The sequence below is a fragment of the Crinia signifera genome, chromosome 5 (assembly GCF_055691185.1).
Source record: "Crinia signifera chromosome 5, ASM5569118v1, whole genome shotgun sequence".
Lineage (NCBI taxonomy): Eukaryota > Metazoa > Chordata > Amphibia > Anura > Myobatrachidae > Crinia > Crinia signifera.
Window position 1 is genome coordinate 117128299 of NC_139221.1, and position 25727 is coordinate 117154025.

The following is a 25727-nucleotide window of genomic DNA, read 5'->3' on the forward strand; positions in this document are numbered from 1 at the left end:
ACCATTATTATCGGGAAGCACAGATCTACATATGTAGTGTTAACTCCGGGCAGGGCACTTTTTCAATCGGGAGGGCACATTTTATATAAAAAATTGACATCACAAAACAAAAATAAAAATCTCACACTGCACTAGGATTACCTTCATTAAACATTGTCATACTCTGCTATACCCTTTAAATATTCTGTCGTAATGACAATTACACATTATGGCACACAATGCCTCTTACAGCCTTTTGAGTCCACCAAACCCCGCCTTGCACTGGCTGCGAATGGATGTTTAACATAAACATCCATTCGAAGGCTATGGAGGAACACCTACTGTAAATCCATGGCGCATTTAAATGAAGAAAATAAGTCTCTCACTGAACTTTGTGTGAGCACGGATGGTGTAATGGTTAGCATTACTGCCTCACAGCACTGAGGTCATGGGGCCCAACTGTGCAGAGTTTGTACATGTTTTCTCTGCGAGACAAAAAAAATGGGTCACCCTCCTGTGTTTCTGCCAGAGGGAGATCCAAAACCTCTCTTATAGCCATAATGAGAGGCTCCAGGTCACGCAGAGATGATTAAGAGTCCTGCAGCAGTACCTCATCATCATTTCCTTCCTGAGAATCAACATCTGAGTCAGGCAACATGGCGACTGGCCCGGTGTGGGGGTGATGTTATCCACCCTTGCAGACAGAACAGAAAGTTCCTGCTGCACTTGTTTGGTCTGCACACTATTTGCAGCCAATTGGGCTGACACCAGCTGCAGCATGGTTTTAATGCCAGAGGCCCATTCAGGCTCCTGGGAGTCTGATTGCGGGGTCCCACTAAGCTGGGGTGACACACCAAGCTGTGGAGACATGCATTGTTCACAGGTAATCTGTGAAGTGGACCCAGGCACAAACTTAATGCTGCAAATAACACAGGTTATTTCTCTTACCATTGCTGGAGAATATTAACCTTCCCACAACACACAGCAAACACAGTGAAATATAAATAAATTAATGTGAAGTGTATAGAAACTATTTATGTGTGAGTCTCTAACACTGATATGTGTGTAGCTTTAACAAGCCCGTGGGGGAGCGCTCAGAGTAAACTGAGGAGACAAGCACAACCTATAACCTTAACTCCCGTTTTAGAAGTTGGTTCAGTACATACACAGTTAATGTCAGTACAATCAGTGACACAATGAGCGAATTAGCGCTTAACAAACACTTGCTGTTCTGCTGCAGCATCCCTCTTCACTACCTCACTGCTAAGGAGTGTCTGGAGACAGTAATGGCACCGCAGGGAGAAGCAGGAAGCAGTGTTAGCTCCCACAGAGTCTCTGGTCCCGCTATGAGCAAGCCCCGCCCCTTGCAATGGCGCTGGGCTTATACTAATATTTATACTGGCGCTGGCTGTCATCGCCCGCCTGAACAGCGCTATTTATGGGAACTACCCTGGTGGTCCAGTGGTTGTCCCTAGCATCCAGTCTGTGACAGGGGGACTGCGCAGTCCCTGTGTAGGGGAGGGGACCCTGGTTTTTACTCACCACTGACATCTTCGGACTGAGTCAGGAGTGTGCGGCATGCTGGGGGTGTGTAACGCTGCAGCGCAATGCCCGCGCTGCAGGTGTGTAACGCTGCAGCGCAAGCACCCACTCAGGACAGTGGTCCTGCAGCAGGGACAGCTCGGTACCTCAAGAGGCCTGCAACTTAACCCTTCTCACTGATTTCCCACGAAGCAGGAATGCTGTGAAGTTCAGCAAAGCAAACCCAAAATAATAAAAGAAAGTAAACTGAAGACAAACTCTCTGGAGCTCCAGCAGTGTGCATTCTCTCCTGAGGGCACATTTTTCTAAACTGGTTTGTGGGTGGGGAATCAGAAGGGAGGAGCCAGTACACCCAGTTCAAAGTTATAGATGTGCCTGTCTCCTGTGGATACCCTCTAATACCCAATGTCTAAGACGACTCCCAGTATCCAATATGACGTTAGTGGAATGTACACAAACACACCAGGATCGTGCTATATCCGCACTATACAAAACCTCCCAGTGCGGGTGGGGGGGCATGGAGTGGCAGGCACTGGGTACGCCCAGTGTTTCATGGGTATCCCCATGAAAATGCTGGGCCTCCTTATGGTAATTTGCCTGCGACACAGATGCCGGGGGCGGGCAGCTGGTATCTCTGGGCGTCAGCTACTCGCCCTGTTCATGTACAAGGGTGCCGCAGATCTAAGTCACCAGAGAGTGACTTAGATCTGCAAACGCTTTCGAAATCATTCGACGGTCGGCAACCATCGAATAATTTCGGCCCCGCACTCACGTGGACATTCTCAGCTTGAAATTATTTGATGGTCCCCGAGGGGATATTCGTGTGTGTGGGGGGGGGGATGCAGGCATTCATGCGGTCAGTGGGTGACCTTCTAAATTTACAGAAACAAGCACAGATTTTGGTGGATCCACAATAAATTCATTTTGTGGATCCCAGTGCTATTGTGTGAATTTATGGTGTAATTCAGAGTTGATTGCTGATGTGTGAATTCACAATCCATTTGATTATGAAATGACAGCATATGCATACGGATTTAAGCGCACGAAATTTCGCGATCCCCTTGCAATTTGATGCACAGGAAGTCAGTGTTTGGGGGGGTGTTTATACTTCGGATGCCTCATGCGGCTTTTTGTATAATTTTGCACAGCCACTGTGTACAAAGACATAGCAGCGGTGCCATTAGAGTCCATCTCTGAATCATCCACAGAAAAACTGTGCTTACATAGATCTATAACATCTGAAGAAAATAGAAATTACAGCTTGATGCATTGAAGAGCTATTTTGTATCTAAAACACAAAAACCCTTAAAAGCAACCTTTCAGATGTGTAGTTGGAAATCAAAGCACTATTGTGATGTGTAGGGAATCGTTTTGTTTGTAGCACTTAGGGTAGATCTTGTTTTATTTCACTCCTTCACACACAGAGGAACAAAGCAAGATGCTGAACACATTGCTATATTGAGACTGAGATTGGTTGGTTGAAATAAGAAAAAAAGGACAAGGCAAAACAAAAGAGTTAAATCAGAACATCCTTAAATAGTTTTTACCACTTTTCTGTACTTTTATTTTACGTGCATTTTAATCCACACATAAGTGGCGTAAAACAATTAGATTTATGTGCTGCCTTATTGTAAATCGATTGTATTAGTGCTTATATATAGAAGCATACACACAGCAAAATTAGACATAATACAGGATTCAGATTCAGTGATACTGTAGCTGAAGGTGCATAGACACTGGGCATTTTTGCCCTAGCAAAAGGAATCAAAATAAAACGAGAAGCTGGGAGGAGCCAGTTTTTTTAGTGACTCATATATAGAATGTCCTATTCCTTGCATTCTTCCTGATTAATCAGTTTTTGTAAAAATACCACCTGTCCTTACAGTTCACATTTAGAGTTGCTCAAACATGACATAATAACTTAATGCTCCATTATCTTATCTTATAGAAAGCAACAATTATATTTGGCCAATACATTCTATTTTATATTATACTATATTACCTAGTAAGAAATAAAACTTCAGATTTTAAGCAATAACATCACAAGCAAAATTAATATTGCTTGGCATAAAGAAATGGGTACCATATAGTTCATGCATTATAATTTCAGTTAAAAGACATAGGGCCATATGTACTAAGCTTAAAAATGATAAAATGGAGAGTGATAAAAGAGCAGCCAATCAGCTCCTAACTGTTACAGGCTGTGTTGGAAAAATGACAGGAGCTGATTGGTTGGCGGTTTATCACTCCCCACTTTATCACTTTTTAAGTCTGATCGCTCCGTGTGTATGCCCCGAGCGATGGCGATGCACGGTCCCGTATGTTGCTATCGCCCGCTAGTTAAGTCAGTGCATGCAGTTAAAATCTAGTCATATTGATTAGCAAGTGACTGCAAATTGCTCTGTGCGTATAGAATGAGCTATAGTGCTTGCGAACTACGTCATGCTGAATCACTACCCCTCTTCTTTTTTTTTTTTAATCTCTTAGCACACATCGCTGCATGTATATGGGCTATCTAGACCCTGGGAAATTGCCTACCCTAAATAGCTTAGCAAAAACACTTAGCAGACAGCTCAACGTGTGCATGCCCCTTATCACATAGATATAGAAATGACTTTGCAAAGTCTTGTTATGGCATTTCAGATGCCATTAGAAGGATTATGCTAAAAAAGCTACAAATTGTTTTTTTTGTTGTTGTTGTTTTTTCATATCATACAGGCATGTGAAGTATCATACCCGCTACCATGTATACCACTGAATACAGTTACTAGAATTACAGTATTTATGCATCACATGAATTTACTATGAGAAAACGTAATTCTGGAAACCTGTAATCAGCTCTAAATGGGCTATGCAACAGACATGTAAAGAGCTGTTCTCTTCTATTTCAGCTCCTGTTTAGTATTTTCTATAAACACTCTAAAACAGTATATAAAAGTTTACTACACAAGTATGGCCCGAAAACTCTTAAAGGTGGCCATTAACTATTCCAACTTTCATCTAACAAACCAAACTTAAATGGTGGACCATACATTAAACCATTCCATTGGTCCAGAAGACTAAAATAGCAGACCAGTACAACTAGAAAGAAGAATATAGACCAATGGCGTGACAAATAGCAGCTGGAAGGAGGAGGGGGTAAATCTCCCAATAAAGGGATTTTTGTAAGAACTTACCGTTCGAATCCCTTTCTCTGATATGGTCCTGGTGACACAGCTCAAGATTGTGATGTAGGAGGGTCCGCAGGAGCCAGGCACCTATCCTAAAGCTTTTGGAGGGTAGGCTCCTCCCTTCTGCATCCCAGATTCTTCAGTTCAATCTTTCAAAGCCACTGGAATACATTAACTCAGTACAAACGCCTGCATATATTATATGCACAATATCAAAATTAACTTCTCAACCATATATAACATGAAACATCATGAACTTGGCATACTTACTGAGCGTAAGGGAGGGATCGCTGTGTCACCAGGAACATATCAGAGAAAGGGATTAGAACGGTAAGTTCTTACAAAAATCCCTTTTTCTCTTTCAATGGTCCTGGTGACACAGCTCAACATTGGGACGTTCCAGAGCCGGTCCTTTGGGTGGGTACGCTCAGGTCTGCAGCTCTCATCACTGCTCGCCCGAATGATGCGTCCTCCGACGCGAACTCATGGAACCTATAGAATTTGGCAAAAGTATGAACAGATGACCAAGTGGCAGCCCTGCAAACCTGCTCAGCTGTTGCCCCATGTCGAACCGCCCAAGAGGTGGCGACTGACCTGGTGGTATGCGCATTAATCCTGGCCGGCACAGGCCTACCAACTTTAGTATATGCAAAAGCAATTACAGAGCGCAACCACCTAGCGATGGTCTGCTTAGAAGCAGGCCAACCAATTTTGTGTACATCATACAAAACCAACAAGGTATCAGTCTTCCTGACACTCTTTACTCTGTCCACATAAATGCGCAAGGCGCGCACAACATCCAAATTCCTCAATTTGTCCCTTTTCCTTGAACCCTCTGGGGGTTGAAACACAGGCAGAACTATCTCCTGATTTAAATGAAAAGCAGAGACTACTTTTGGTAAAAATTGGGGTACTGTCCGAAGGACAGCCCTATCATCATGAATTATAAGGAATGGAGACTTGCAGGACAATGCTCCCAACTCCGATACTCTTTTTGCTGACGCCACTGCCAACAGAAATACCAGTTTCCATGTAAGGAATTTAAGGTCAGCCGACCTTAACGGCTCAAAAGGCGCCTTTTGAAGGCACTCCAGAACCAGAGATAAATCCCATGGTGCTACTGGTTGTTTGTAGGGAGGTTTCAATCGAGAAACCCCCTGTAGGAAGGTCTGTACTTCCGGTAACAATGCTATCCTTTTTTGGAAATAAATTGACAAGGCCGAGATCTGCACTTTGAGTGACTGAAGGCTTAACCCAGAGGAAAAGCCATCCTGCAAAAACTCCAACAATTTAGCCAATCTAAATCGCGAGGTATGAGATTTCTGCCTCTCACACCATTGAATATAGGTCTTCCAGACCCTATAATAATTTGCAGAAAACACTGATTTTCTAGCTTTAATCATAGTGTTAACCACAGCCTCTGAGAACCCTTTGTTCTTCAAGATGGCGGTTTCAACAGCCAAGCCGTCAAATTTAACCGAGCTGAATCGAGATGGTTGAACGGTCCTTGGTTTAGGAGGTCTGACCTCAGAGGTAGACGCCACGAGTCCACAGACAATCTCTGAAGCCTCGAGTACCAGGACCTCTTTGGCCAATCTGGGGCCACTAAAATCACCTGCATTGCTTGGGCCTGTATCTTTTTCAGAACTCTTGCCAGCATAGGGACTGGCGGAAAAACATAAAGAAGATTCCCCTCCCAGGGTATAGTCATAGCATCCACCGCTTCTGCCAGTGGATCCCTCGTCCTGGCATAGAACCTGGGTACCTGATGGTTGAACCTGGATGCCATCAGGTCCACCTCCGGAGTTCCCCATTTCAGTGTAATCTGATAAAATACTTGTGGGTTCAGGCTCCATTCTCCTTCCATCAGCTTCTCCCTGCTCAGGAAGTCGGCCTCTATATTCTCCACTCCTGGTATGAATATCGCTGATAACGCTGGAACCTTCTGTTCCGCCCAGCTGAAAATCCGGGACACCTCCCACATAGCCAGTTTGCTGCGTGTGCCTCCCTGGTGATTCAGATATGCCACAGCTGTGGCGTTGTCGGTCTGAATCCTTAAAGGGAGCCCTTGCAATCTTTCTCCTGCCAGAGAAATCACCTTTCACACAGCTCTCAGTTCCAGGATGTTGATCAGTAAGGCAGACCACTGCCCCCCAGCCCCTGAGGCTGGCATCTGTAGTGACTACCAGCCAGCTCCAGGACTGCAGGGACCGGCCCCACTGAAGGGAATCCACCTCCATCCACCATTTCAGGGAGAATCGAGTTTCTGGAGACAACACCATTTGTTCTGACTTCATGGTCAGAGTATTTCCTGACCAGGCTGTCAGAATGTTCCACTGGAACACTCAAGAGTGGAACCTGGCGAACTGTAACGTCTCGAAAGACGCCACCATCTTCCCCAGCAGTTTGAGGCACCTCCATACTGATGTGCTCCGAGACCCGAGGATCTCCTGTACCAAGGCAGCCAGATCCCTGGCCTTTGCCTCTGGTAGAAATACCCGATGTAGGTGGGTATCCAGTACAACTCCCAAGAATTGGAGTCTCTGTGACGGCACCAACTGAGACTTTTGTAAATTTAAAAGCCAGCCGTGAGCTTGCAAAAACCCGATGGCTTCTGCCAAGTGACTCTTCAACTTTTCTGCTGACTCTGCTTTGAACAGCAGGTCGTCTAAATATGGAATCACCGTGATTCCCCTCAGTTGAAGCGCTGCCGCCATTACTGACATTATTTTTTTGAATACCCTTGGCGCTGTGGCCAGACCGAAGGGCAACGCCTGGAATTGCAAATGCAGGTCTCCTATCGCAAACCTCAATGATGTTCTGGGTGGATGGGAACATGAAGGTATGCGTCCTGGACATCCATGGACGCCAAAAATTCTCCCTGGTCCAGGCTTAGTAGCACCAACCGTAGAGACTCCATTTTGAAATGGTCTACCCACAAATGGACATTCAATGACTTTAAGTTTAGAATCGGCCTGAAAGACCCGTCTGGTTTGGGCACCAAAAACAGGGTGGAATAAAAGCCTCTTTTCCACTCCGCTCTGGGGACCGGGACTACCACGCCCTTCTCTGAGAGTGAGCTGCTCCCAAAAGAGCCGTACGGAGCCGAGCCTCCTTTGGTAGTGGTGTGGGAATGAATCTTCTCGGCGGAAGACCCCTGAAGAGAATTCTGTAACCCTGGGATACAATTTCTAACACCCAAGGATCCCGGTCTAACAATGCCCATGCGTCTCTGAACTCTGTCAGACGTCCCCCCACCTTGACCACCGCCGGGCAAAACCCTTGGTAGTCATGCGGAGGGTTTGTCCTCTCCTTTTGTGCTTGGTTTCTTATGAAAGGAACCAAATTTAGACTTTGGGGCCTTGCCCCTGGAGGACTGAAACTTTCCCCTAAAAGAATGCCCTCGAAAGGACGCACCTCCTCTAGGGGAGGGCCGAAAGGACGGCCTGAAAGCAGAAAACCTTGATGTCTGCTTGGCTGCAGGAGCTGGCAGAAAGGTACTTTTGCCACCTGTGGCCTGCTTGATAATCTCCTCCAGTTCAGAACCAAATAACAGCTTTCCTTTAAAAGTTAATGTCTCTAAGGCTTTCTTAGACTCATTATCTGCCTCCCAAGCCTTAATCCAGAGCACTCTCCTGGCATTTACAGACACTGTGGAAACTCTGGCAGCCATTTTGAGAGCTTCCTCCTCAGCCTCCAGTACATACTCTGCAGCTGCTTTAAGCTTCTCCGCAAGCAATAACACACAAGGGTCAGCATGTAAAATAGTGCACAAATCACTTGCCCACACAATCATGGCCTTAGAGACCCAGGCTGAAGCAATCAGAGGGCGTAGGGTGTATCCCACCCCTTCAAATATTGCCTTGAGGTTTCCCTCCAGCTTTTTGTCTACGGGGTCCTTAAAAGCTGCTCCCCCTTGCACTGGTAGCACAGTGGCTTTTGACAAACGTGCCACAGAAGCATCTACCACTGGAACTTTCTCCCAGAGATCTGCATGAGCCTCAGGCATGGGGTATAAACTGAGGAATCTCTTTGGCATTTGCAGCCTTTTATCGGGCATTTTCCACGCTCCTTCCAATAAATCCTGTAAACCTTCATCTGCCGGGAAGGTAACAGCTTCCTTACGCTGCCGTTTACACACACCTTTTGCAGGGGTTTTATCTTCCACAGACAAATTCAAAGCCTGTTTAACAGCAGTGATCAAATCCTCCACCCCTGCGGCTGAGGAATCCTCAAAATCATCACCCTGCTCCCAGGGAATGTCTGCATATGCTCCATCCTCATCATCAACCACTAAAGGCACTGAATAAGACCTTTTAGGGGTCCCCACAGTATCAACATCAATCTTGTCTAGCAATTCACTAAACCTGTTAATCCCCTTAGCAGTATCCTGCATGACCTGAAGAAATCCAGGATCTGCTTGGGTCAGAGGCAAGGAGCCAGAGGACTGCTGAGATGATGACATAGGTCTCTGAGTATCTACCAAGACATCACTCTGTCTGTCCAGCAATTGCACTAAAGCATTTACAGACCTGCCCAGGGCACTGGCCCACGCGGGTTCCAATTGCTCTACCCTCTGGGGTTCACTCCCCATGGGTTTCACAGCAGCGCAAGAATTACACAAGCCCCCTTTGGTCATCTGCTCAGGGACAAATTTCAGTGCACAAACACTGCAAGGGCTCAATGTATCTGGGGCTCCCTCCCCCAAAACCACAGACTGATGCACAGACATGATGTTCACAATAACACAGTCACAGCGCAAAATGTACAGGCGTTTATCACAGAGCCAATGTACTCAGTCACTTAGCTGTCTGTAGTCTTCAGAATGGGGAAAACGATGCCCAGGAAATCCAATCACTCTGTCAGAATCTGTCAGCCAGCTCAGCTCAGCTGCAAGCGTTCCGAATGGCGCCAAAACAGAGTGAGGGAAGAGACCAAGTCCCTGCTGCTGCGGGGTCCGTGACTTTTGGCGCCAACCACCCCCAGACAGCCGCTCCCATTGCAGGATCTCCTAGTTCCAGTATCTCCCCCTCCACTGGGGACCACTTGGAACATGCCTGTAACACACTGCTGTCCTCTCATCTAGGAGCTCAGTGTGTAAGCTCCGCAGAAAATGGCGCCTGTCCCCCATGATCCCCACCTAGCGTGAAGCCGGTTTCAGAGCGCTCCGGAGCCCAGGCAGCTTCTTAAAAGAAGCTGTAAGCGCTGCACGGGGAGGCCAGACAGCGTCTCCCCTGTGCACAGCGAGCTGACAGGACGCGCTTCTGTCAGCTCCTGCTGCGCTATCAGTGTAAGAATTCACTAATGAGAATCCTCACACTGTGCCTACCTAACTAGTGTAAAAGTTAATAAAATAATAAAAACCCTAACTAACACTAATCCTTCGGCTGCTCCGGCAGCCCTTTAGAATAGCACCCACTCCAGTGGGCACCTAACACGAACTGGAGAATCTGGGATGCAGAAGGGAGGAGCCTACCCTCCAAAAGCTTTAGGATAGGTGCCTGGCTCCTGCGGACCCTCCTACATCCCAATGTTGAGCTGTGTCACCAGGACCATTGAAAGAGAAATTTGTAAATGAAACAAAAGAAGGATATACAGTGCTTGGGCTTCACTGAATTAAATGGTAAACACTTAATTTGTCTGAAATAATACAATATTATTGAAACAGCAAAATATCAGACAAACAATTAAAAAATAAATAAATAAATATGTAAATTGCGCAATAAAACGACAATTCTCAATGTGTTGAAATTTCACATCTCTCAGAGATGTTGGCACGCAGAGAGTTAAAAATAACAGAATCAGAAGTCCACACCAAATAAAATATATTTTGAAGTTAATTTAATTTTTTGTTTAAATATTCAATTACGATCAATATGAAATCAATATGCAAGTGCTAAATCATAATTTACACTTTAAAATCATAATCAAGAAGAAGTAGAGTAACATTTTTAGGCTAATATCAATAAGGAAAACTGCATAAGAAATACAAATGGTAAAGCCAGCAGGTAGCAATGTTTTGCATTGAGGTACACCGGTTTCCTCCCACATTCCAAAAATATACTGGTAGGCTAATTGGCCCTTAACAAATTAACCCTAGAATGTCTGTGTGTGCCTGTACATGTGGTAGGGAATATAGATTGTAAGCTCCACTGGGACAGGAACTGATGTGAATGTTTAAATATTATCTGTAAACCACTGCAGAATATGTGTGTGCTATATATGAAACTGTTAATAAAAAAAATAAGTAAATTGAGGCATATCATTTAATATTCATTAAATATATTGTTAGTTCTGAAATCTTCTTTGAAAAAAATAATTTTTAGGATGTTGCCTGTGACTGGCTTCTCCGTTTTATATGATGTGCCAGTTGGGTAGGCAGATGAGCCAAAATCACTAGCTATTCAAATAAAAATATTCTTTGTTTTATTTCAGGCTGATCAAATAAATGATATTTCATTCTACTATTGTATTGTACTGAATGCAATCTTACAGAGAATGCAATATGACAGAGGGACACTTTTATCACACACAAAGATATCAGAAGCAAGTTCAGGTTTTCTTTCCAAATTGTCCCCACAACATTTTTGAATAAAAAAGGGGTATTCACGTGATTTTTGCCTGATCTTTTACAATAGGCTATTCAACTATACCCTTATTTTGCACATATATTTTGATTGCACATTGGGGTAATTCAACACATTGGGGTAATTAATCCCCGAGGAGTAATTCAATCAATTGCAATAGATGGCACTTTTGGGAATTTGTTGCGTGGAGGCAGGGGAAACAAAATCCCTAGTAAATGCTGTGTTTTTGCACCCATCATAGTGAAAACAAACATGAAAAAAGGGGGTTATTGAACTATGCTGAAAAAACTGTGGGAAAACGATATTTTGGCACTAGTTTTGACAGTGACCAATGATCGGGGATAATTGAATTCCCTTCTTAGGATCCAGCATAAGATCTCAGACCTATATGGTTTTCGTGGCTGTGCCTGAGTAAACAGGGCTGTGTCAAGGATTGTATTTCTGAGGCATAGCCTGGGGTGGGGGTTCAATTCACCACGGTTATTAACTTTAGCCAATTGAATTCTCCTCTTAGATGTGTAGTCCTTCCTAAAACAGTTGTATAAACCTATTATATGCTTATAGCAGGTGCAGTTGATATAAAGTATATATTTGGGTTTTTTAATATACTTTATCATAGAGTGATTGCAAATGGCATTAATCTACAATGTAATGATTCATGTTATTCTATGAGGATGGGCAGAATAATGTTTGTGGACTGGTGAATAGCTTGGACCAGCACAATGTTACCGCAGTACTTTCACAACTTAAAATAATTTCAATACTTACGACAACAGTAATTTGTGAACATTGGTTACAAAGTGCATCAGGTTTTTAATGACTTGGATTTGATCATAAGGTTGCTCCCTCCAATACAGTATGCAAAGGCAAATGCTGCTCTTTTATGACTACATATTAATTCCTGATTCTATATTATACATGACAAAGCAACACTCTTAATACAAACTTATAACAACCAATTAAAAAAATGAACAGGTAAAGAAGCATGGGTTATAGAATGGTAGGACAGACATATAGGGTGACATTCTATGGGCTGAGAGAAAAGCGCATATATTTTTCGCACTCCACATCGCCGCACTTCGCACTTTCAGAAATCGCATTTTTTTGTCATAATTCGTATATTTAATGGGATGCGCATTAGAGGCTAAAAAGTGCGATTGAGTGCGATAATGGGCGAATTTTCGGCATGAAAATGTGCGATTTTTAGGCATGAAAATGTGCGAATTTGAGCTTATGTGTGATTTTGGGTTTGTATTAAAAAAAAAAAAAAAATTGCATGGGGTCCCCCCTCCTGAGCATAACCAGCCCCGGGCTCATTGAGCCGGTCCTGGTTCCAAAAATACGGGGGACAAAAAGTGTATGGGTCCCCCGTATTTCTGAAACCAGCCCCGGACTCTTGGACCGGTCCTGGTTCCAAAAATACGGGGGGACAAAAAATCTGGGGGTCCCCCGTATTTTGAAACCAGCACCGGGCTCCAACAGCCCGCAGTGTCATGCCACAGCCGGGGGACACTTTTTACATAAGGTCCCCAGGCCGTACCATGAGCACCGTGGCTGGTCAGCCTTGGACGGGGTACCTGGAAGAGTGGGGACCCCCCAATAAAGGGGTGTCTCCCCCAAGGCTTCACCCGTCCAGGGCTGAAGCCCGGGGCTGTCACCGGCGTCCCTGGCCATTGGACGCCGGCCTGATGGTGTCAAATCTTCCCCGCAGGCTGGGACTTGGAGAACCACAAGTCCCAGCCTGCGGGGCATTAATGGGCCTGCTGGGACTTGTAGTCCATCTGTAAAAAGAATGTTAAAAGAAAAGACACACACACAGGAAAGTAAAACTTTATTACACACACATCCACACACCTCACTTTTACACAAATATACTTACCGATCCAGGATCCAGCGCTGGTCTCCCTCCTGCAGCAGAGCCGGCTACCCCCGCACTGACAGCGGGGACAACCGGCTGTCTCCAATGCAGCTAACAGCTTCTGTCGCGTTGTCCCAGCGTGACACAGGCTGAGAGCGTGATTGGGCGATGCGTTGGGCGATGCGTCTCCATGGAGACGCATAGCTCAGCCCTGATTGGCTGAGCTATGCGTCTCCATGGAGACGCATAAGCCGAAGACGCTCTCAGCCTGTGTCGCGCTGGGACAACGCGACAGAAGCTGTTAGCTGCATCGGAGACAGCCGGTTGTCCCCGCTGTCAGTGCGGGGGTAGCCGGCTCTGCTGCAGGAGGGAGACCAGCGCTGGATCCTGGATCGGTAAGTATATTTGTGTAAAAGTGAGGTGTGTGGATGTGTGTGTAATAAAATTTTACTTTCCTGTGTGTGTGTTTTCTTTTAACATTCTTTTTACAGGTGGACTACAAGTCCCAGCGGGCCCATTAATGCCCCGCATGCTGGGACTTGTGGTTCTCCAAGTCCCAGCCTGCGGGGGAGGTCTGCTGGGACTTGTAGTTCTCCTGTATAAAGCAATGTTAGGATTGAAAGATTTGACACCATCAGGCAGGCGTCCAATGGCCAGGGACGCCGGTGACAGCCCCGGGCTTCAGCCCTGGATGGGCGAAGCCTTGGGGGGTGGACCCCTTTATTGGGGGGGTCCCCACTCCTCCAGGTACCCCGTCCAAGGCTGACCAGCCATGGTGCTCATGGTACGGCCGGGGGACCTTATGTAAAAAGTGTCCCCCGGCTGTGGCATGACACTGCGGGCTGTTGGAGCCCGGTGCTGGTTTCAAAATACGGGGGACCCCCAGATTTTTTGTCCCCCGTATTTTTGGAACCAGGACCGGTCCAAGAGTCCAGGGCTGGTTTCAGAAATACGGGGGGACCCCTACACTTTTTGTCTCCCGTATTTTTGGAACCAGGTCCGGCTCAATGAGCCCGGGGCTGGTTATGCTCAGGAGGGGGGACCCCACGCAATTTTTTTCTAAAAAAAAAAAAAACATTTTTTACCGCAGAACCATGCACAGATCTCAATGATCTGTGCAGGGTTCTGGCCAACTCGCATATCAGAACCTGGTCTGAAAAAATGGCGATTATTAGACACCTTAAAAGTGCGATTTGCGAAATCCCATTCCATTAAATATGCGAATTGTATACTTTTCTATTGGAAAACATCTGGATGCGATAAAAGTGTGAATTTTTACCGCACTTTCAGTACGCATGACTTATCGCAAAAAATATGCGATTTAGGGACCTTTTCGAATCACATTAAATATGCGATTTCACGGAAAAATGCGAATTAGACGTTTTTTGGAGTAAAATTCGCCAAAAAACACAACTCTCATTCCATAGAATGTCACCCATAGTGTATATATTAGCAGTGACTGGAGTCTCATGGCATTGCCTTATAAATATTTTATTCATGCACAGTTTATAATGGTATAGTGTTGATATACAGTTACCATTGAAAACAAGTCAGCTGCCTTTAGATGCCAGGTATTATGGGGGAATTTTAAATTAGAAAACAATGCTAGAGAAAAAAGTGCTGTAGTGTTGCCTGTATTTAGCCCCTGGGTACAAACTCAAGAGCCTCTGGCAGCTTTATAACTAGCCCGGTATATGTGCAGTAGTTGGCATGATGATTTGGACCAAACCTGTCACATGTCATATAGGCATTACTGCACAGAAAATGATGTTCTTCTAATAAAGTTACATATCCCAACAAAGCTTCACATGCCAAATGCTTTTATACATATATATTTATCAAAAACGGAATTTCGCAGTCCAACAATATCATATTCAAACCCACTGAAATTAAACTGTGTTCCAAGCACTTTCAGATGGGTGTGGATTGTTTGGTCTACAACAACTAGGTCGACAAGCATTGGGTCGACACCACTAGGTCGACAGGCAGCAAGGTCGACATGGAATTAGGTCGACACAAGCATTAGGTCGACATGGGCAAGGTTGACAGTCAAAAGGTCGACATGGGGTTTTTCACTGTTTTTCTGACCCGAATGTCAACACAGTTTGAAGTGCACCGCATTCAGGCACGGTGCCTCGCGACACTTGGCACACTATTTTATTCTCCCACCATGCCCTAGTGGATGGTAGGGCATGAAATACCGCCTGTCGGCACATGTAGGCTCAAAAAACAGTGAAAAACCCCATGTCGACCTTTTGGCTGTCGACCTACCCCATGTCGACCTAATGCTTGTGTCACCCTAATGTCATGTCGACCTAGACCCATCTCGACCTAGACCCATGTCGAGCTAAACCCATGTCAACCTTGTTGCCTGTCGACCTAGTGGTGTCGACCCAATGCTTGTCGACCTAGTTGCTGTAGACCTAATGACCGTATCCCTTTTAGATTACGTGATAACATCTTGAATAGTATTTACCATGCCTTTAATTATCTGGGAGTTTTTTTGCCATCCCTTGGTACATACTCAGTTCTAATCAATTACCATGGTGAACACAACTTTTGGTGACTGAAATGTTTGATACTTTTGGGGGTATTTTGGGGTCGTAGATTTTGAAAATTACCTACGGTTTTGTCCACCAGGTCTGCTTATCAAGATATGACATATATCTGTACAAATGTATACATTTGTATAATATATAGATATATATATATATAGATAGATAGATATATATCTATATATATATATATCTATATATATATATAGATATATATATATATATAGATAGATATTTATTGTATTATACATGTAATGAATGCCAATAAAATGAAGATCAATTCCTAGAACACGAACAAAAAATTAAAAGAAGTTTCTTCATTGAGACATGTAGCTGAAACCGCATTTCTGTGCAATGAGATGTTCCTGGACATTCAAGCAGTGGCGGAACTTGTGGGTGGTGAGCCAAAGTATAAAAATATAATTTGGGCCCCCCTCCTCCACACCAACCCATGATCACAATATAAAACACTGCAGTAGGTGACTGGGAGAGGCAGAAGGTGACAGGGAGAGGCAGGGGGAGGCAGAACATGACAAGGAAAAACAGTGGGTGACAGAGGCAACAGTGGGCCCCTTAGCCATAACCCTAACCTGCTGCACCAATGGCATTCATGGTGGATGCTCCAAAAGTAGTCCGCCATCATTTGTATATCCCATCGTCCACGTTACTGTTCTTACATGGTCCTTACTTCCTGGTGAAATCGATCATCATGTTCATTGCTTACAATGTGGAAATCAATCCAAATGACTGTGGAGGTAATGCCCTTTGATGTTCGTGTTACAACTATGTGTACAGAAAGAAGAGCATATTCTCCACGAATTCAGTGTAGTTAATGGCCTTATAGTATATAGAGTAATCATAAGGGTGTGGTATGGGGCTCCGACAGGGGGGATCCCGACAGTCAGTATCCCGATGTCGGAATCCCAGCTGCCGGTGGTCCGACAGGGGGGCAAGCGCAAAGAAGCCCCTTGCAGGTATGCTGTGCTCGCCATGCTGCAGGCTTGGTGGCTCGCCCCAGGTTGTATTCTCCCTCTATGGGGGTCGTGGACACCGGCAGTCAGGATTGCGACGTCGGGATATTGACTGTCGGGATCCCCCTGTCGGAGCGTCTTCAGGCACCCAACCTTAAGAACAATAGGTAAAGACATCAGCGATATCTAAAAAATTTGAGATCCTTGAATTAAATAGATGGTATTTTCGGAATCAGCGGCACCCAAATACCCACAATGATGTCTAACATTCCAGACACCACATAAAAATATTTTTATTCATTCTCCAGTGTTATATATATATTTGAAAATGATTTATAGTAAGCCACAAAACATTCATTAGAGATATCCCAGGGACAAAGTCAGTAAATAAGCTCTTTTGAAGAACAAAAGGACAGCAATGTACAAACGGTCCTAACAAATAATAGCTTTTTTTGTGTTTTAAGAATAAAGCATAATAATTAGTGAGAGACACACATGAAAACTGTGTCACTGCTAGATTGCCCAAGACATAACGTACAGTAAATACAGAACAGTACAGTCCATGTACTGACAAAAACAAAGTAAAATGCAATTAAAACAGTAAAAGACTAAGGGGATATGTACTAAGCCTTATTATTCTAATAGAAGAACAAACCTTTCCTTGCTAAGGATGTACATCTATGTGTCTGCCTGTGCAAAGTAAGATGTCCACTGGGCATTTCCAAAATATTTCTGAAAATGTGCATCTCAAATGCAACTGCACAACTCTGCACCATCGCAGGCAAATCAACATCAGGCCCTAAAGGCACTTTTGTTATTAGGGTATTGTTATGCAGGTACTGTTTCTCAATAACTTCTATCATTTCATTCCCCAGCAATCATTTCAAATATTACTAATAAGCAGTTTTCTATCACTTATTGCTTATTTTGGAACAGCAAAGAAAATTGGTCAATATTGCGGCTGATTAAGAGTCCCAGATTATTTATTTTTGCAGAAAAGTACTGTAGAAAGCCTACACTATCACTTGGGCAGGATGCCCTGTGCACACTTTCAAAACCTGAGATATGTTCAGCGTTTTAAACCCATTATTTAAAAATGTGTAAGTATTTTGTATTTTTCTCGTAAACTTTGTCAAGACCTTTAAAAAAAATGTGTTGCAATTTTGTTCTTCAATTGGACTTTAAAAGCCTACAACAATTTCTAAAGAATAGTCCGCAAAATACAGTACCATAGATGTCAATTTTCAGCTATTGCTCAGTAACTGGTCTCATAAGAATCCTCATTACTTTCTGTTTCACACAACTTTTTGAGAAACAAAGCTAATAAGTTAACTTTCAATCAGAGCAATATTAAGACTTCAGGGAGCTTGGGACACTTAAAACAGAATGGACCCTATAGGCTATGCACAAAAGTTATAAAAAAAAGTGGTAAATATAATTTCAAAGTAATATATTATAAAAATACAGATAACCCTCAGAGACCACCATACAATATGCAAAACATAAAAAAAGGTATCACCACTACATCTATGTTGTGTGTAGGTGTACATTTTAATTTATTTAGTTGTACTAGAGGTTATCTAAGCTAAAGAAAAATATATGAACATTTTATCAAACTGTATCTAGGGTATCAACATGCAATTATACATTAGTTGCATTAGAGATATCAGTGTATATGCTATTAAAGTTTTACCTAACATATTCCTGGATTGTGATTCCTGAACGTCATACAAATAATAAAAAACAAGATAAAAAGAAACCGTGTGCCATGTGAACAAGCCCTAAGTGAAACGTATGTCACAGGAGGCCGATCACGTAGTGCGCACACGTGATCAGCAGACCCGCTGCTGTTCTCCACTGAACTGGTGGATTACCGCTCAGCATGCTGTAGAAACGACAGGCACAGCCGAGTCCAGAAATGGTACAGTAACCACTGGCAGACTGTAGATACAAATATCTACATCATATATTCGCGAATTTCAGGCATGAACATACTGTACAAAATCTTCTTTTTGTGGGAACAAACATTCATATATAATAAGTATTCTTAATAAAATGTTTTAACTGTATTATGGTACATTAGTTCGATGGGTCTAGCGTGCACCCCACCCGAGTTTCTTTTTCTCTTGTTTTTTGTTGATAATTGACTAGCTATAACTCGGAGCTGCACCACTGACCGTCACACAAAACACACATAGTAAGGGGAATTGACCCCATAGTGACAAGTGACCAATAGTGAGAGAATTTCTGAATAGGTCAGTTATGACCCCCAATGAATTCTAATGCTAAATAAATTAAAATTTTCCCACCATCTAGTGCAAATCCCCAATCTTTCCTTTCTTCATACAAAGAACCCAGGGGTAGATTTATTAAGCTCGGTGAAGTGATAAAGTGTCTGGTTTTTATCACCGGCCAATCAGTTCCTACCTGTGAGGTTACAGGCTTGGTTTGAAAAATGACAGGTAGGAGCTGATTGACCGGTGATAAAAACCAGACACTTTATCACTTCACCAAGCTTAATAAATCTACCCCCCAGTCACTGCCATAGAGTGCATCCCCTTTGATCACCATACAAATAATATTAAGTGACTGCCATACAGTACACTGAACATCCTTTTAAAATCCAATTCATACATTGAGCATCCCAGTGACAATATTATCTGCAGAGCACCCAAGTTAGCCTCCTACTGACCACCATTTTGTGAACACCACGCAACAACTTACCCATATCATTAATGAAACCCTCCCCAGCTGCACCATAGCAAACTTATTCAACATAATTTACTATTCACTGTCATGTCCATTATTAATTATTAACCCCCATATCATGAATTATTTGTATATTCATTAAGCCCCCTCATTACAGTACTTCCCTTATTAACCTCATGAACAGCACTAACTATTTCACTCTCATAATTAAAACCAATTATCCTAACTAGGCCCTTAACACTTAATCCTTCTCTCAACAGATTCACTTACCTGTTGCTGTGGTTGAAACAGCCATAAATCAGAGAAAGTGGGTATAACCACCCACATGTGGGTAAGAGGAGCTAATGTGCTGCACCCGTGGGTTTGAATGTGCACCAACAAAATAACCCTCAGAGGTCTTCTCTAATCTGGTTCTGCTTCCAATTAACTTATAAAGTTTAACTATATTCCCCCATGGTCTGCTAATTCCATGCTGAAGCTCTTGGTGAAATGGGTCATGGCTTGTGTTTATCTACCAAATATGTTTGCTGGAACCTTTGGCCTACAGACAAGGCCCATTAACTTGTGTATGTGGGGTATTTTTTCCCCTATTTCTTTACCACAGCAGAGCTGGCCATTGGGAAAAACTGGTGCGCTAAACAGTTCTCAGTGGATGGTAAAGGCATTATGGCACTTGGGATGCAGGTGGTCAGAACAACAGGATCCCGATGCATAGAATCCTAACACCTACTAAGTAAGTACTATATGATTATTTACTACAGCAAGACTAGAAATTGGGAGAAACTGGTCCAGTATGGATTCTAGATCAGTAAGATCAAAAGTGGCAAGGAAGATGCAAATTAATGGATTTTAGCAGTGTTTATTTACTAAGATAGGAGTTCTATTCAAGATGGGGGATGTTGCTATGGGCAACCAATCAGAATCTATCTACTATCTTCTAGAACAGTGGTTCCCAACCTGGGGTACTAGTACCCCTGGGGGTACTCTGCATACCAGTATTATTGAAAATAATATTGGTAATGGCGGAAGATGAAAAAAAGAATTTAGATGGCAGAAGAAGACCCATTGCTATGGAGAAGAACCATGTTTAGTCACTTACGGTTCTGTCTTCAGCGTCATCAGCATCATCAGTGTCTCCTCGTGCTTTTGCCTGACCAGCAATCCACAGGGAGCTTCCCATGCTGCCCTCAGACATCAGCAATCATCTGCCCTGCGCTGACACAGGTGGAGGAAGCAGCGGCATTAATCCTACAGGTGTAAGTGGGAACCCTGGAGACAATACACAACCAGCGGCCAGACACGGAAGGGCACGATTCCTGTCCGTTACGCCTTAATATAAGTATATGCATAAGGACACGCATGCCGCTCACTTCCACTCCACTCATAAGTACTGTCTATATTTCAAATTGAGAGGAGGGGGTACTCATCAATGAAAAGCCTAATCAAGGGATACAGGAGAGAAAAAAGGTTGGGAACCACTGTTCTAGAAGGTGCAAAATAAATATGTAGATTCTGATTAGTTGCTATGGGCAAAATCCAATCTTCAACAGAACTCCCATTTTACACCAGCAGTGTGTCATTCCCATATATACAAGGAGTACAAATAGTCCTGTGTTCTAAGCAAGTCCCTGCAGAGAATGTAGGCTAATTAATATTACAACATAATTGTACACTTTATTTACATGAAAGAAAACAGAATCTGTGAAGTAATTATCTACATACATGTATACAGCACACACTGTGGGGCAGATGTATTAAGCCTTAACAAGAGATAAATGCAAGTGTGATAAGGAGAGATAAACATCCAGCCAATCAGCTCCTTACTGACTTTTTTCAAACACAGCCTGTAACATGGCAGTTAGCAGGTGATTGGCTGGAGGTTTATCTCTCCTTATCACCCTTGGATTTATCTCTTGTTAAAGCTTAATACATCTGCCCCACAATGTACATACCCACAGGGTTTGTCCCTCTCTGGTCTCCCACAGTTGCAGCTGTTCTGCAGCCAGGAAATGGTCAATAGGTCGACTCAATTAAGGTCGACATACATTGAGTTGACCACCGAAGGTCAACAGGGCTTAGGTGGATATAGCTAAGGTTGACAGGGTTGGAAGGTCGATGCAAGCATTAGGCCGACAATGGGAAGGTCAACAGTCAAAAGGTTGACACTTTTTTTTGTAGCCGAAAGGTGCCAACAGGCTGTATTTCATAGCCTGCCATCCGCTACAGCGTGGTGGCCAAACATAATGCCCGATGCATGTCAAGCTTAGCAGTACAATTAGGCGGTGTGTATGTTGACCATGTTGACATTCGGAATGAAAAACTCATGTTGACCTTTTGACTGTCGACCTTCCCATTGCCGACCTAATGCTTGTGTCAAACCCTGTTGACCATAGCCATGTCAACCTATATCGGGAGTCGAACTAAGCCCTGTCGACCTTCAACGATCGACACAAAGTATGTCGACCCAAATGGAGTCGACTCTATGACCTATACCCCTGCAGCCAGGGATGGTGCTCTCTGCGGAAGGACTTTGTGAACTCCCTGTATAATATGAGCACTATAGAAGATCTTACCTGCAGATGTTTGTTTAAATTTTTCACTTTTCTTCTTTCTCCATTTCCATGGCTTAAATAGTCTTCCTAGAGTGGCAAATTTACTTCTTCTCCTGATAGGTGGAGTGTGGGTCCCAGGTACTAAAGACTCCGAGCGCATTGCAGCCAGTCTCTCCACTTCCTCAGCTGAAAATACAAGACATGCAGGACTGTAACTAAGGCTCTCACATGTTCAGATCCAGTACTATATGGTAACAGTAATAAGAAATAAGAGCTTAGATGGAAAGCAGATTTTAATTCAAACAATGAACATCAAAATGAAGGCACATCATTGCCAATCAGACACTGCTGATTTTGAAGACCAAAACTAATTTCCTGAAGGACACTGTGCATCCCATGTCTAATTTATTTCAATGTGTCATCGTTCATGATAAAAAAGAAAAGGGGGCGGGGTAGTGCTGACAGGTTAAGGAGTACAGGAGACAAAGGAATGCAGATATGCAGACAGAATGATGGAAATGTATTTATGCAACCTAAAAACTGATGTGCTAGCAAAACGATAGCACAGTGGACAGGCAGCCAAGGAATTCTTTCTCTATCTCACAATGGATTCAGCAACATGAGTAATGCATATGATTTCATAAACACCACTCAGCAAAAATCGAAATAATTAGGTGTATTTTATCTGTTTATTTCTATAGCAGGTTTGATACCATTATGGTTACTGTGATATTATTCAAATGAGGACCCAAACTTTTAATTCCATTTATAACACATAAAGGTTCAACATTTTGGCTCTGTCATCTTTCTACAGTCTTCCACAACCAGTAGCCTTTATTATTATTATTATTATGAACAGTTTCTTATATAGCGCACACATATTCCGCAGCGCTGAACAGAGAATATTTGAATGCTCACATCAGTCTCTGCCCCAGTAGAGCTTACAATCTATATTCCCTACCCTATATACTGTACATGCACACACAGACATTTTAGGGTTAATTTGTTGAGAGCCAATTAGCTTACCAGTATATTTTTGGATTGTGGGAGGCAACCGGAGTACCTGGAGGAATATACAATCTCTGCACCCTTGCGATCTGCATCCGATGTTGATCCGATGCCGATCCGATGTTGACTATATCGTCAACATCGGAAAGGAAATCGGACCGTGTGTACACAGCATAAGGGCCATGGTGGGAATCAAACCAATGACCTCAGTGCTGTGAGGCAGTAATGCTAACCATTACACCCTCTGTACTGCCCCAAAATTAATTCTGGCCGCCCCTGCTGGTATTCCTGGACTGCAGCGTGATGCTACCGAATGCTGGGTACACACCGCCGATAATGTTAACTATAGTGGCGGTGCCGAAGGAGTCACGATATAGTGCATAAACCCTGATCGATATTGGTAACGATATGGGTAAGTGACGCCACTCGCCCACCGCCCGTACATGCAATTGTTGAGTAGATACTGAAGATTGAGTTGCATTTACAGACGACAGGGGGGGTCGATAACATCATCGAGCATACACACTGGAAGATTGGCAATATATATAGTTAACAATATCGATATTGTCTATATCGTTAATGATATATTACCCAGTGTGTGCCCAGCAGAACGCAGTGATGGGAAATAACTGTCCATTGATCACGTGAACCTTGCATCAAATCCAAATGTTGAGGTATATTTTACTGCTGCCCTATCTGCATTATAATTAATGTGGCTGGTGATTTCCTGCCTTTGTTTAAACATATTTTACAGTATTCAATGATATATCTTTTGAAGCCTCTACCCAACCAAGTATAGAAGAATAATCAATAAAATTTGCGGCATAATCCCATCTATTGCCTTTTGGGAATGGGAGTCACAGTTTGTGTACAGTCATTTAACAAGGGTGAAACTAACTGCCCTAATTGTGCAATTGTTGTTTAGTAATAAAATTCTGCAAGGAGCCCCTTTTTCCATGTATCTGTCAGTGATATCAATCTATTCAAAATATAGTTAAATAAATCTAATTTATTGAATACATATTAATTGATTAACTGATGTACGTGCTGAAGACACAAAATTGTCAAGGACTATTCGACAAACTAACTAGGAATTTACATAAATTGCACAATACAGAATAAAATATATATGCATAGGAAATTTTTATATATATATATATATATATATATATATATATTTATTATCCTTCATTGTGCAATTTAATTAAATTACTGTTATAGTACTCCACAAAAAAAATTAAAAATTATATATTTTTATATTTAAGTATTACGCATTAACCAATTTTTGTGTATGCAGACATGGTTTACCCAACAAATTAATCTGAACCAAATAAATTGAAGTATTTAGCAAACTTGCAGTGACCATATACTATCTTTCTTTGTCTGTTTCCTGTGATTGAAGGACCTGCCGAGTACTTCTTGGCCACATGCAGCAGGCTATTATACTTTACTATTATAAATACCAATACAGGTTGAGTATCCCTTATCCGAAATGCTCGGGACCACGAGCATTCCGGATAGGGGAATTTTCCGGTTTTGGGAATATATTTTTGTAAAGAAGAAGGGGTTTTGGGAACCGCACAAGGTTGAGCCCACCTATTGTGAAATGAGTCAAGGAAGACCCGTTTCACCTTAGGGTGGGATTCGGTCTGAGTGACCTGGAACCAACTTTTACTAGACGTAATGTCCCTGTCCGGGTTAGAGGTCTTTGTGTATTGGTGGTGCTCCCCTGAGTCCAATACAATGCAAAAAATGGGGGAGAGGGAAAGAGGACTCTTGTTGTGGGGCACTCTTGTATCTAAGATAAGATACAAGAGTGCCCCACAACAAGAGTCCTCTTTCCCTCTCCCCCATTTTTTGCAATATATTTTTGTAGCCATACTTACCTGTCCCCTGATGGTGTCCGGTGGTCCCTCGGCGTCCGCGCAGTGCCCGGGCGTCCACAGCAGGCCTCCGGCATCTTCTCCTGGTCTCCAGCGGTCCCAGGAATGCATTGAGCGAGTGTGCGCGCGCACCGGTGACGTCATTCCTGGGACCGCTGGAGACCCTGGAGAAGATGCCGGAGGCCTGCTGTGGACGCCGGGGGACTTGGTAAGTATGAAAAGAGGGTTAGGGGGTTAAAAAAAAAAAAATTCGAATGATTCCAAAAACCACGGTTTTTGGAATAATTCGGATAAGGGATGTCCGGATACCGGATACTCAACCTGTATATGTTACCATTATAAATACCGATATACGTTACTATTGCACTTTATCAACCATTCAAACTATATATAATCCTAAAAAAACAAATTGATTGGATAAATATATATACAAGCACCAGAAATAGCTTGTGTTCAGGACACCACACATTTTGTCTATAATTTTATAGGATGCAATTCAGAAATGATAGACAGAATCTGATTGGTTACTATGGGCAACATCACCTTTTCATTTTTAGAAACTTTACCCCTGATACCACAGTGGGGATTTAGATGTGGTTGGAAAAAGCATTGCTGCAACCTACTAGGAAGCAGCAGAGATGCTTAGGTACTTGTGTATTATCACAGCACCCGATTTTATCAAAATTGGGTACTTGTGAGTTATCTGGGCTGCCGATTTTTTGATTGTATGCCTTAAGTTAAGGCATACAATCAGATGCGATGCGATGCGATATCGCATCGCATCGCATGCGACCATCGGATGCGATGACCCGATTTTTCCATAGGAATCAATGTTAAAATGGACTGAGTCCATTTTAACATGGAATTCAATGGGAAAAAGGGGTCCTTTTCATACCCCTACTATCCAAGTGGG

The 25727-nt window shown here is 43.1% G+C and overlaps 1 protein-coding gene across 10 annotated transcripts in view; it reads right to left on the reverse strand.

Moving 5' to 3' along the window:
- PHACTR1 (phosphatase and actin regulator 1) overlaps window positions 1-25727 on the reverse strand; it is a 320938-nt gene that overhangs the window by 80652 nt on the left and 214559 nt on the right. For all 10 annotated transcript variants that reach the window (XM_083187909.1, XM_083187905.1, XM_083187902.1 and 7 more), the window contains one exon: window positions 21945-22109. In XM_083187909.1, the coding sequence (XP_083044035.1) occupies window positions 21945-22109 (165 nt within the window). The remainder of the gene's footprint in view (window positions 1-21944; window positions 22110-25727) is intronic.